Here is a 14,399-nt window from a genome sequence, read left to right as displayed (position 1 = left end):
GAGCAGCTCCACCGGAGCAGATTGAGGTCGAGAGCTTTGCTGAAGGGCAGATTTTTTTTTTCTTTTTTTTCAAACTGAAAGAACAACAAAAATTGGATCCCTTCAATATCTGCTCTCAGGGGTGAGAAAAGGTTACGTAGCAGAGGTGGCAAACAAGATAAAAGCGACAGTGGCATTTTTTTTTGCTGCTTAGATCCTTGTCTTTGCACACATAGCTTAAATATAATCTCTTGGTAAATAATAAAGACAGTCTGGTGGTTTCATGGATAAAGAAACTGTGCCGAAACAAAAAGGTTCATAAACTCAAGTCACTGGCTGCAGTTTAATTTGTGTTGCATGCTAAAGTCCTTCCTAACATGTGCACTGTAGCGTCAATTTATTGAGCGGAGGTCTCTGCGGTCATGTGGGATGCCAGCCTATTTGTTTAGCCCGAGCTACCTTACCAGAAAATTCAAAAACAAACGGTCAGAATCGATGTAGCACAGGCTGAGTCTTTGAACTCTATTAGACTCGACCTCACCATTAGCAATGCACCAAAAGTTAACTGGCCAACAGCTTCAATACTGCAGCTTGTTAGTGCCTTTATTTGTGGACCCTTCTAACTGGAGAGAGGCAGCATCTTTCACAACATACGTGGCTAGTTTCCTAAACCATAGGTCTTCAACAGGGGGTCCACGACCCCTAGGGGTACCACGGAGGTACTGCAGGGGAGGTCGCAAAATATTTGGTTGATTAGACATTTTTTAGATATTTTTTTTTAACCTTCCCCCACAGTTTTGCAACCAGACAGGACAGAGACAGACTGCAGAGGACAGTCAGGTCTGCAGTGGCTTATTGGACGTTCCCTCCATCCAGGACGTGTACCGGTCCAGGGTCAGGAAGCGGGCCGGTAAAATGTCCACTGCCACCGGCACCCGACACAAAAACAGTTTCTAATCCCCCAGGCTGTTGCTCTGATGAACTCTGAGCAGTCACAGAGAATGTGACCGTTCCCAAACAACTCTCATTACTACTGCTCAAATTCACTGTATATCTGCTTCTATGTTATTCTGAAATTCTTGTACAGTGTTTCTATTTTTCGTACGCTTTTTATTTTTATGCTTGTGTTGTTCTTATTTGCCCTGTACCACTGAGCAAAGTGACTGGATTCCTTTTATGTGCGCACATACCTGGCCAATAAAGCTGATTCTGATTGTGAAATTTAGATTTCTTTAAATACACATTACCAAGAATCCAATATATTTTAGTATGTTAGCTACATTTAAAGCTAAAACTGAAGTAAATAATTTCATATACAGTGGGGGAAATAAGTATTTGATCCCCTGCTGAATTTGTAAGTTTGCCCACTTCCATAGAAATTATCAGACTCTGGTTTTTATGGTTGTTTACTGGTTATGGGTATAGACAGAATATCAGTCGAAAATGCATAAAAAACAAACAATCTAAAAGTTATAAATTGTTATGTATTTTATTAAGGGAAATAAGTATTTGATCCCCAACAATTCACTTAGAATTCAGGCTCCTACAGATTGGCTGGTGCGCATGTGGCACACAGCTGTGCTCAGTCAACTAATTACCAATACTCCTGATCTTAACTCGTCATGTATATAAAGCACACCTGCTCTAAGAATCAGTTTCTTACATTCCAACTTCTACAGCACCATGGGCAAGACCAAAGAGCTGTCAAAAGATGTCAGGGACAAGATTGTAGACCTGCACAAGGCTGGTATAGGTTACAAAACCATCAGCAAAAGGCTTGGTGAGAAGGTGACAACTATTGGTGCCATTATTCGCAAGTGGAAGACCCATAAAAGGACCATCAACTGTCCTCGTCTGGAGCTCCCCGCAAAATCTCGCCTCATGGAGTGAGGATGATGATGAGAAAGGTGAGGGAGCAGCCTAAAACAACACGGCAGGAGCTTGTTAATGATCTGGAAGCAGTTGGGACCTCCGTCACCAAGAAAACAGTTGGCAACACACTGCGCCGTTATGGATTGAACTCTTGCAGTGCCCGCAAGGTCCCCCTGCTCAAGAAGGCACATGTACAGGCCCGCCTTAAGTTTGCCAGTGAACATCTAAATGACTCAGAGAAGGCTTGGGAGAAAGTGCTGTGGTCTGACGAAACCAAAGTTGAGCTATTTGGCATTAACTCGACCCGCCGTGTTTGGAGGATGAAAAAACGTGAGTATGACCCAAAGAACACCATACCCACGGTTAAGCATGGAGGTGGAAACATCATGTTTTGGGGCTGTTTTTCAGCAAAGGGTACAGGGCAACTTCACCGCATTATGGGGCCAATGAATGCAGCCATGTACTGTAACATCTTGGACAAAAACCTTCTTTCCTCAGCAAGAACACTGAAGATGCCTCGTGGGTGGGTTTTCCAACATGACAATGACCCAAAACATACTGCCAGGACAACAAAGGAGTGGCTCAAGAAGAAGCATATTAAGGTCATGGAGTGGCCTAGTCAGTCTCCAGACCTTAACCCGATCGAAAACCTGTGGAGGGAGCTGAAGCTCCGAGTTTCCAAGAGGCAGCCAAGAAACTTGAAGGATTTAGAGACTGTCTGTAAAGATGAATGGGCCAAAATCCCTCCTGCGCTGTGTGCAAACCTGGTGACCAACTACAAGAAACGTCTCATCGCTGTGCTTGCCAACAAAGGTTTCTCTACAAAGTACTGACTTGTGTTGTGCTTGGGGATCAAATACTTATTTCCCTTAATAAAATACATAACAATTTATAACTTTTAGATTGTGTGTTTTTTTATGCATTTTCGACTGATATTCTGTCTATACCCATAACCAGTAAACAACCATAAAAACCAGAGTCTGATCATTTCTATGGAAGTGGGCAAACTTACAAATTCAGCAGGGGATCAAATACTTATTTCCTCCACTGTATATATGAAATTAACAGATAAAGTACATAATGGGCAGATTGACAGTTTTAACTTTAAACACAGCTAAATGGAACCTGAAAGAGTCAGTGACTTATGCGTAAATGAGTCAAAAAAACATGATATATTTGAATATTTGAATATTTGAAACATATTTGAATAGCTTACTATTGAATACAAGATGATAATAATACCGTATATTTATAAATAGCAATACTTAATCTCTCCATCAATGCGGGGTCTTTGGTCTGAATACATTAAAGAACCCCGTCCTAAATAAGACCAAGTCATCTATGACACTCATCAGGAGGAAGGAATATAAGATGAGTTAAATTCCTGGTTCCTGTCTTAAACTTGGACCTGTTCTAAAAGGAGAAAGCTCACATCTTTCATCAATCACATCCAAAGAATTTCTGCTAAGCGTCTCTTGTCTCCTTGACCAAGCCAAGACAACTCAGATGATCATAATCTTTCAAAAAGCACTTCCAAATTCCAGAGGAGCCAAGGTTTAATCACTTGATCACAGCTACCACGTCCAAAAGGTTTACAGCTGTTTCCAATACAACAGGATGTGGAGTGAGAGATTCTATAGTTGCCAAGCATTAGATGTCAAAGGTGATGTTAAATGCCTGGCTCCTGTCTCAAATTTGGATGCGTTCTAACTGGAGATTGCCCACGTCTTACATGACTCACATCCTTCAAAAAGCTCCTCCAAACTTCAGAAGACCCTAGCCTCAATTAAGGATCACTACCAGCTTTTTCGCTATCAGAAAGGTTTATAGTTGTTTCCAGTGTCTACAACAGGATTCAGAGTATAAAGCCAGAGAGAAGAGAGAAGCTAAAACCCAGGTTCCTCTCTTACATGTCCAGGATTTCTAAACTGTTAACACATTTATCCAGCTGTTTCCTTGGTTTATTAGTTATATTACTTGTTAACATCTCGTTCCTTTTTTACCATGCGCCATTTCTTCCATAAAACCTTGCTCAAGGAAGTATAATTCATATTAAACAAAAGTTATTTTACTGTCATGCTACTTATTTTTTGAGTAAAACAGTCTTAAACATGTCTGTCTGAGATGTGGATGCCCTCTGAAGTTAATATGTCCACTTGGAAGTTTGGGCCAAGTTTGCAAAAAATAAATAGTGTAATTTTCTTTATGTGCTGATACGATGATCATGTTTCTTCCAATGTCAAGAATGAGATCTGGCTGTAACTTCAATGAACCTGTACAATGCACGGAAATTTTTCCTTTCTGCAGAGACGCAGATGTCTTTTGTCAAAATAAATGCAGCTGCATGCTGCCAGGGAACATGAAAATTGAATATCACTTCAAAATAAAAGCCCTCGTCCCGGAGATAAAAATCGGCATGTGAATAATGGATGAGTGATGGGAATTGGATGACAGGCCGTGCCGTCCTGTCTCACTGTGATCTCTGCTCCACATCTCCGCGCTCATTAAAAACTATCTACTGTCACTGCTGTAGCCCGGCAGCGGCAGAAGAAGAAGAAGAAGAAGAAGAAGAAGAAGAAGAAGAGATGGATGGAGGGTAAAGTACGGAAAATGGATGGGAAAGGAAGGAGAGATGGGAGGGAGATGTGTGGAATGATGGAAGGATGGAAATGGGACAAGATTGATAATAGGTGGGAAGATGAGAGGAAGGATGAACAGAGTGGCACGAAAACGGTAATTTGCTTCAAGAGAGGCGAAATCTGATGACATGTCGCCCCTTTGTCGAAAAATAGAGGAGGTCAAGGAGAGGATGCAGCATCAGCAGAAAGTATATCTAAACATATTGTTAGTAAAGGGCTCTAAGATGAGGCATTATTCATCCTCGCTGGAATAAATTAAAGTGTTCCAGAACTTGTCTTTGATCAAATAAAGCATTTCATGTGAAGGACATTTCTCACGGTGCCAGAGACAGTCATACGAAAAGAGGAAAAGAGAGGGTGTTAGAGCAGAGGGAGAAGATGACGGAGTAAGGTGAGATATTTTTATTATCTCCTTAGGGTGCTTTCTTCTTTTATCTTCTCTCCTCAATCTGTTGTTCTGCTTCCTCCTCCCCTCCGCTCTTTGTTTAGCTATACACATACAACAAACTCCAAAACTCTGGAGGGGCTGAAACGCAAAGAGAGACGGGGGAGAGTCGGAGGCAGGAAAGAGGATGAGAGAAATAACCGTGGATGCATATTCAGTTTCAACCCCGGACGGGAGAGATCCAGCCATTTAAAAGGGCTCAGAATCCGGCCACGTCTCATATCACCCCGGCTCATATTATCCCCTCCCTCCCCGTCATTTTTATCCCTCCTCCGTCACCCCTGGCTGAGGTGAGAAACCCTTCCCTGAGAGAAATAAAGCCAGAATCTGAGGGATTACCGAAAGCCTCTCAGAGTGGCTCAGCAGACCAAAGCCCAGAGCACACGCTCGCGGCGGCTAGGGACCGAAGCTGGTTCACGACCTTTAACATCAAGAGCTCAGTGGCCATTTGGGTTTGATTGGTTTTGGTCCAAAAGAAAATAAGTTACCAGGGTGAAAACATTCCTCTGTCGGGTATGGTTTGAGGCGAAAAAGACTAATATTATTAAACGAAACCAGCATCAGAAATAAAGTAGAGGTGATTACCTGCTTATATCATAGCAACAAGGCAACACAGTTAATTTTTTACCAAAAAAGTGTAATAATATCATGAAATATATTGAAATTATGATATAAATATGCAGATCAAAGTTCCAAACCACTGGTACTTTGGTACTTTTAAGTTTAAACACCACGGCTACAACTAACAAGTTTGTTTTAACTTATTGATTAACCCTCTGAGCTCTCTGCAGGCATGAATGACTGAATTATGAGAACAAACACAAAATTTACATTTTGGTCTGTGACCTTGGGCAACACGTTTGAGCATCAGAACATAGCTAAATAACTACGGTATTTATTTTGAGACTTTTTAACTTAACTTCTTAACACGATTTCAAGCTGACTTACACAGATTGAAACTGCGGTCGCTTGTGTCTTGTACAGTAAGAGATCAGAAAAACCAGTAAAGCAAAAAGAAAAGAGATCTGGAAGGGTTAAGGATATTGTGTGTTAGGGATATGTGAAAGACGACAAAGAGGAATGTAATTTAATTCATACTTTAATCCCTGATAGGAGGGACGTGTGAACTGGGAATAACCTTAAAAAACGAATAAATAAATTTAAATTAGTTCTGGGGTATTAAATGTTTTGGTTCTTTATCGTTTCAAGTGGATTTACAGCAGCACACATATTTAAACTGCTGTTGTACGCAAACCTGGATGTAGAATAATGAATATTTACATTATTTTAAAGCACATTTATTAAGACAAATGCGTGAAATATATCACAATATAAATATCTAAAACTCTGACCACAAGTTAATGCAGAATACACCTTAGCTAAAGCTAGCTGTACTCTCTTTTGAAAACTTCCTGGGGAAAGAAACTCTGCTACGGAGTATATTTGATTATTCTTCTTACTTTGTGTGCGATAATGTTGGGGCATTTTTTTTTTTACATTAATAAAAAAGTGATTTCCTCTTCACACAGAGCAACAGTTCATGGCTGGGTTAGATGATGATTCTGGGTTACATGCACACTCGCTTAATTTCTTAAGTATAAAAACTAAGCATCATCTTTGAGCCAGACGTGTAATCCCAACGTCCTCAAACGAGTACTTGCTGATTAGCCATGCTGTAGCTTTTTACTACTGACAGAATTTGTTAAATTTGCGTGTCGTATTGAATTAGAGACGGTGAGAAGCACGAACAGACAAGTTTCAAACATAAAAATGAACATTAAATAAAGATTTCGCCCGAAACGCACGCTATGCTAGTGGCTAAATAACAGAAACACTTTAACAGCACAACAAACTACATCCTCCAAAATGCTCATAGTTCAGTTACCAATGCTCTGACACTGTTTCAACATAAACTAAAGATTATAATAGTTGTGGAGGCACATTTAGTTTTGGTCTGTTACAATAAAACGCCTCTGTTTTCACTGGTGTACCTAATGTTTTGACAAGAGAGTGTGTTTTATGTCCTAAATTTGCATCCTCCGTGTTTCAGCTGAACTTACAGCAAAATAATGGTAACATTTTATTACCTTTTGTTCCTTTTACAACCAGGAGCTGAAAAAAAACTCTGCCTCTACCGCCCCCCCACACCCGTCTCCAAAACCATAAAAAAATTAAAAAATTCAGAGAAAGCTTTGGGACCAACTTCCTCCGTTTGCCAACATCACACAGCATTTTTACGGTGAGATCACACTTGGCCAAAGAGAATGCATGAAGACGGTTTTAATTTATTCCTGTGAAACTTTTTCAACATGAATAAAACATCCCTCCGACTTCAAAGGAGAAGAAAAAAGAAATCAAGAAAAATATTAAACTGGCATTGTGTGTTTCCAGATCTTTCTCATTGACTCAAAAGCTCGGCACAGTTGAAGTAATTGATCCATTTGCTGCAGAGTATCTCCTGCTTCTAGTGACAGCTGGTCTCATTAAATAAAATAAAGTTTTTTTCTAGCTTCCAGTCTGAGGCGGTGATTTATTTATTTTTTTATCATTTTACTTTTCAACTGAAGCAGCATGAAAGCTTGACATATTGAAGTAATCATCACACTTGTTGAGATTTAGTTTTAACGGCTTATGGACCCAATAAGGAGGGAGAAGGAGGGAACGCCATGCACGGGGTCAAAGAAAGTCTACGAAAACCTCTACCTGATCCGATTACTTCCTCTATTTTGACACAGGAGGAGTCGATTTCCTTGGCGAACTCCCGGACGGCCTCGTTGGGGTCCTCGTAGGTGAAGGGGTCAATGTAGATCTTGACCCCTGGCGAGCTGTGGCCCTCAGACAGGCTGGGAAAGGTCACGGTGGGAGTGGGGCCGCTGAACATGTCTGGCCTCAGAGTCACTTCTGAGGAGAAAGTGAGAAATTCCAAACACAAACAGTGTTTTAAAAGCGCGGTGGGCATTAGCGCTTATTGCTAAAGAACCAAAGAGCTGTGGTGTCAGCCGCGGCCGTACCTCCTCCTGTGTTGTACTGCTGCAGCTTATCACCGTAGACGCTCTCCTTTAGCCCCCGTCTTCTTCACACAGAAACACACAGAGGGAGATTTTGCATTAAAAATAATGTGTTGTGGGAGCGAATCGCTAATTGGCTGTCTTCTCCTCAGCTGGACTGAGATAAAATAAGCAGTTTTCCTGGATGCTCACTTCCAGGAATTCATTAATATCGAGTGACTTCTGTGTCATCAGCTCTTGTTTCTCGCTTTCATCTGAAGATGGAACCAAAGAAATGCACTCTGTAATATTTTAATACGGCAACTGATCTTCACAATAGACATCTTATACGGCAAACCGGAGAGGCAGCCATGCTATTTCAAGGAGGTCACGGGGTCAAGGAAACGTTGACTTTTGGGGAGATTTGTGCCACTGAGTTGTTTAATTTCCATTTTTAGTAATTATAAAGACTTTTATTCATATATTAAAGCGCTTCCTTTCCCTTGTGAGACTTAGACATATTATCTCGTAATTTATATGGACATAAGAAATATTAACAATAAATCATGTTAAACTTTTTAAAGATTACATTTGTTTTATATACATCCTAAATTTGTAGTTTCTACATGTGAGAAGGGACGATACACTGTAACTTAGCCTCCTGGCTGTGTGCACTGGGGACGTCTGAGAACAAAAAAATTTATTATCAGAATTCTGAAAATGCAAAGAAGTGGCCAATGTTGGAGATACTGAATGATAACAGTAACTTGTAACGTTGGCAGCAAGTGCAGGTGCCTTTGTTGGAAGATCCGAGAACTGTTATACATTAATAAAAGCTCAATGGTGTCAAACAGTTAGAAATCTGGCCTGGATCAGCAAAAGGTGCGGTTCAGTTCTCACTGCACCCAAAAACAAATGCATTAACAAAAAAAAAAAAAAAACAACTGTAAAAGAAAAGAGTTGTGTATTTTATAATAGCCGTCTTGCATTTTTGCAATTTGTTTTTTTTTGTTTTTTTTTTCACATCAGTACAAATGTTCAAACTTGTAAGGTAAGAACGCTTGAAACCAACTGGTAAAAAGGCTGAATATGACCATACATTGCCTGTGTGTGGACCAAAAAGTTGCACTTTAACTAATGGTAACCATAATATTATGACCACCTTCCCTAATATTGTGTAGGTCTCCCTTGCGCCACCAAAACAGTTGTGACTCATCAGAGAATGGACATGGACCTTCTGAGGGGGTCTGGCAACAGGATGTTGTTAGTGGGGGGACTTTGGGTTCTCTGGGTTGAGAGGAGAGGCTCTATGGATCATCCCACAGATACTTAATCAGTTTGAGATCTAGTGAATTTGGAGGAGAGATCAGTTTTTCATGTTTTTATTGAGTTGTTTCCTAAACTGTTTTTGTGTGTGTGTCCATCTCCCCCTGACACACAATGGGGTGGGGATGTCTGGTCTGGTCAAAGTAACATCCACACGGATGCTGTCGGTCATTGTTATTTACCTCTCCTGTGATTGGTCATAATGTTATGGCTGAAATGACTGAGAAACTGCTGACAGATTGTTGAGCATGTGTGTACAGCATGATGTTTAACAAGACAAATGTCTCCCATCTTCACCAATTAGATCACAGTTATGAGGAACATGTGCGTATATCTGCAGTGTCTGTGTGTGTGTGTGTGTGTGTGTGTGTGTGTGTGTGTGTGTCTGCGGTGTATTACCTGGTACAGATGATGGCGATAGCAACCAATGAGACGATACACACCCCACCTACTAAAGATCCAGCTATCAGGGAGAGCTGCTGTCCGAGCTCCGACTTGTACTCGTCTGCGGAAACACACGACAACAGCCCGACACATTAAGTGAGAAAATGGAATATCGTATTTCTTATTTAATTTCCTGCATTTTTTGAGATTCTCATATTCACACAACTGGACATTTCTTAAAAGGAAAATAAACAACAGACAATGTTTTTCTGTCTAACACACATACAGTATCAATTACAAAGCTCGTTTTACATGACTCCAAGCACTCTCTCTCACACACACACACACACACACACACACACACACACACACACACACACACACACACACACACACACACACACACACACACACACACACACAAAGCAGGGCAGAATTTAATTACTTCACAGCCAGATTTTCACTCTTGCGCAGCCTCTCACGTCGCTTCTCTCGGCTCTGCACTCTTTCTCCTCTCCACTACAAACCTCCACCCACACACAAACACACCTCCACACACTCCAGCCAACCAGCCGCCCACCCGCCCACTCACCGTCAGTGAGGGTTTGGAACAGCATCTCCTTGCTGTAGGCTCCGTAGCCAGCCACAGTGCGGGCCCTCACCTGGACCACGTAGCCGGTCCCTGGCCTCAGACCCTCCAGAACCACATTAGGCGTCTCGCTCTGGACCACTGAGCTGTTCAGGACTGACCACTGGGACTGAGGAGGAGGTAGAGACGCACAGATAGATGCTTTTCACTCTGAGATATGACAGGAATAATTTGTTGGACACAAATTGAATTCTGGAACTGGTTTTGGTTGTAAAACTGGTTAATCCTAAACACCAAAGCAAACTGAGACATCTTTTATTTTTACAGTGATGCTACAGTAACGTGTAATCTAACATGTTGCTATTTCCAAACCAGTAACCAGATTAAAGTTACTTACTTATCATTTTTCCAATTTTCCTAATTAAAAAGACATATTTTTGCTTTGTTCTTGCATCTCAGGGAGTGATGTCACGACTCACGTGTAATACCACACATCATCACAAAGGTAGACAACTGAAAATCCTGCCACTATTTCTTGTTTGTGTCAGCTCAAGACCATAATACTAAGGTTCGCAGGATAGAGGCGCAGCTTGGAGGCCAAAGGGTCACAGGTTCACCTCCCCAATTTGCTCTGGGATCAAAAAAATAAAAATCCCCCCCCCCCAAAAAAAAACAAAGAGTGTTGATCTGATCTGTCCAACAGTGCTTTCCCAAAAACATACTGATGGAATTATGCCGTGATTTAAAACTCTTGTTGGAGCGAGAAACAAAATGTACCAAAGTCATCCCAGTGTACATCCGGCTCCTTTCCATCCTGGGATGTTTGGCCACTGGAATATTTCAACCAGAGTTTGGAGACGCTAAGCAGAACCATGTTGACAGTGTTGGATGCAGTAATTTCTCTGGTTTACATCCAGTTCCCACACAGACATCACCAACAAGCTGAAATTAAACGAGGATTTCACCCCATTGTCGGATTCCCAAACATAATTTGGAGCCATAGATTGCGCCCATATCGCAATAAAACCACACAATGATTCCAGTTTTGTGAATCATTTCACTCAGTCAGGGCACAAATAATGTGAGATGCAACTATGTCAACGTTGCTGGAGAAACGCACTTCAGTATAAGCCTCAAAAACTCATTCAAACTAGAGAGAGGATCATACAGAGATTTTAGGTAAGTCTGCCCGTTAGCTGATATTTGGAAAGTGAAAAATTTAAGTTTTCTTTATTTTATTTTGATCTAATTTTGTTTTTTGTTTTTTTTTAATTAACATTTGCGACGCGTATGCATCAATCTGTTTCAACTCATTTATTTGCAATAAAGTATTATGATGTGTGTGTGATGTTGATCCTTTATTCCATTTATGGATTTGCTGGTGTCTTGCACTCACGCATTCTTAAAGGGATTGTTGCTACCATACATGGTCAATTCGGGGCGTTTCTGAATGCAAATGACCCGAACCATGTATGAGCATAGTAGTTAAGAACGGGTGGGATTTATCGTCACTGATTACTTATTAGTGTGCGTAGGACCGGTGTCCAAACATTTGATAAATCTGGATTTTTTGTGCTTACACACATTCTAAATTTCATTCCTATGGCAGAATTTTCTATGTATAGTTTGATAAAAGAGAGCCCTGGATTATTGCTTATACAGTTCAATTTTATTTTATTAATACAGAGTCAATCTCAAGACACTGAACCCCCCCAGAGAAAGCACTAAGGTGACAGTGGTAAGGACAAACTCCCTTTTAACAGGAAGAAACTTTGAGCAGAATCCAGCTCATATAAAATCGGACCCATCTGCTTGAGGCCAGCTGGAAGAGAGGGAGAGCAGCAGGACGAGCAAGATTATTCATACACCTGATTAAAGTGTAGATGTAGCATCGACATGATACAAACAAACAAGACTACACGATACAGCTGATGCGGTGAGTTAGCTAGCTGTAAGCTAGGAATATAAGAAGTATCCTAAGTAGGGTGGAGAGTTATGCATGAACGCAGGAATGGATGAGCCATGAAAACTGGGCAGGTTAATGAGCAGCATGCAGCAGATCATGAACACGGAGCTGGAGAGAGGAACGCACATCTAATAATATGTTGTAAAGTAGCAGCAGGACACAAACGCATGGAAAGTGAGAGAAGAGAAGCAATTAGAGAAGAAGAAGACGGAGGACAGGTGCTCAGAGCATAGTGGGAAGTCCCCCAGCAGCCGAGACCTATAGCAGTGTCACTAAGCGATGGTAGTAAAACATATTAAGTTTTAATAACTATGTATTTCATTAAAAGTCAAATATTTAAAAGCCTCGCCGCATAAAAAAAAAAAAAGTTTTTTGCATTACGAGACAACACTAAGCTTGAACCCTCTCCTAAACAGGCGGACTGAGACACCACTTATCGGACGCTCACAACACGGGTTTAATGTCTCATCCCCATTTACAGCTTAAGCCTGGAGAGTTTCTCGTCATTAATAGGTCATTACAGAACCATTAACCAAAGACAATGTCCCCCACGTTAATCTGAACAACATCCTCTAATTCAGGTGAGTATTGGGTAATTAACAGACTTAGACCTAGACATTTTTTTTTATTGTCAGTCAAAGCTTTACACCAGCGGGGCACATTAGAATGAGAATTTCATGTCACCGACTCACAAAGGCAGCTACACACAGAGGGGAGAAAGTCCAGTAGAGAAATAAAAAATGTTAATAATGTAAATAAGATGTGTATATGTGTACCCTGGTCATTTTGGTTTCATGAGAGAAAACACACAGATTTTCTGAGTGGTGAAACTTCTTCAAGAAACCTCAAACAAGTCAACCTTCCTTTGTTTTATACCACCTACCTGGATGACTGCATCTTCTCAGACACTAGGCTTAATTGACGCTTTATAGGGCACTCACTGAAATACTTGGAAATTCTTTAATTTCAACCCTAGAGTGTTATTGCAGGGCTTGAGAAGACTTTTTTACTTTTGTGAAGTTACCTTACCCTTCAGTGCTAAACAACAAGTGCTGATTCAGGTACTTGTCAACGTGCACATGATCACATTAGAGAACATTAGGCCACTTCTTCATGGTTCCTATTAAAGCAGCTATGCTCAGCGTTCATGCAGAGGTGGACTTTGCAGACCCCGAATTGACCTGAGGATATTGCTTTGATCTTGTCTGATTGGCTGAATGAAAACCGCATGCTTCTCAGTCTAACTGAGAGGAACACGGACGCAATTTAAAATGCGTGCTGCAGTTACCAAAAACGGTTCCTTGCCCCATAACGGGTTAATAAAAAAAAGGAGGAAAAAACCTTTGTTCGCTCATTATCATAATAATTTCGTTCTCACCTCCAACCTTTTCCATTCTCCTCTTTTATGCCCCTCATCTATCCACCCATCACTCGTTTTGTCTCCCACCAGCTCCCTCCGTGTGTTTCTCCGCCCTCTTTGACCCATTCACCTCCACCCCCCCGAGGTGAATTAGGAACCAGCCACCACCTTTTACCTCCATCCATCTACGGCCTCCTTCTAGGCATCCACTCTTCCGCCGGTTTCATCCTGATAAAAGAGGTTTTGTTGGGGCTAAATTGAAACGGTCCAGGGAGAACGACAGATATGGTGAGGTATGACAGAAGGAGGGGGGGGAGGAAATCATGCCGTGAGGATTCGGAGGGGGGTGTAGTGGGCGGGGTGGAAGGGTCGGCGGCAGAGCAGAGAGGAGAGGAAGAGAGAAATGATGGTGGGTGATGAGGTGGACAGGTCAGAGTGGGGATATATTGTGGGGAGATGGGTGGTTTGACACCATTCGACGGCCAAATTTGTCAACACTAGTCCGTGTATCCCTGGTAGTGTTGGTTTGCATCTTTATTTGAAACTTGTTGTTTTTGTTGTTGTTGAATACTCGCCATGTGTGATTTTGGGGATGTATATACATTCTACATGCTGCTGATGGCTAATGGGAGCACACCAATGGAAACCAGCCTTTTGGCTATAATTGGGTGCATTTACATTTCATTTTGAAAATTAATGTACATTGTCTCTCTACAACAAATAAACACGTATGAATGAATGAATGAATGAAATGGGGTGTGTTGTGTCTAGGTGAGGTTTGGGTTTGGATTTGTAGATGGGGCAGGCAGGTGGGGGTGCTCTATGCTCGCCAAAGTGAAGAGGTTAGAGGCC

At 41.4% G+C, this 14,399-nt stretch overlaps 1 protein-coding gene across 4 annotated transcripts in view; it reads right to left on the bottom strand.

Moving 5' to 3' along the window:
• The window catches only part of LOC125009342 (ephrin type-B receptor 1-like), a 97,093-nt gene that overhangs the window by 18,302 nt on the left and 64,392 nt on the right, over positions 1-14,399 (bottom strand). The window contains exons 10-13 of one of the 4 annotated variants that reach the window (XM_047587235.1): positions 10,225-10,390; positions 9,648-9,753; positions 7,947-8,008; positions 7,639-7,833 (exon numbers count right to left, since the gene is read on the bottom strand). In XM_047587235.1, the coding sequence (XP_047443191.1) occupies positions 7,639-7,833; positions 7,947-8,008; positions 9,648-9,753; positions 10,225-10,390 (529 nt within the window). Of the gene's footprint in view, positions 1-7,638; positions 7,837-7,946; positions 8,009-9,647; positions 9,754-10,224; positions 10,391-14,399 lie in introns of all 4 variants that reach the window. The other 3 variants (XM_047587234.1, XM_047587236.1, XM_047587233.1) reach the window with 3 other exon arrangements.

Source organism: Mugil cephalus, chromosome 6, assembly GCF_022458985.1.
Source record: "Mugil cephalus isolate CIBA_MC_2020 chromosome 6, CIBA_Mcephalus_1.1, whole genome shotgun sequence".
In the NCBI taxonomy this organism is placed as follows: Eukaryota; Metazoa; Chordata; class Actinopteri; order Mugiliformes; family Mugilidae; genus Mugil; species Mugil cephalus.
Note: the sequence above shows the minus strand (reverse complement) of the source record. Positions and strands in the feature narration are given on the sequence as shown.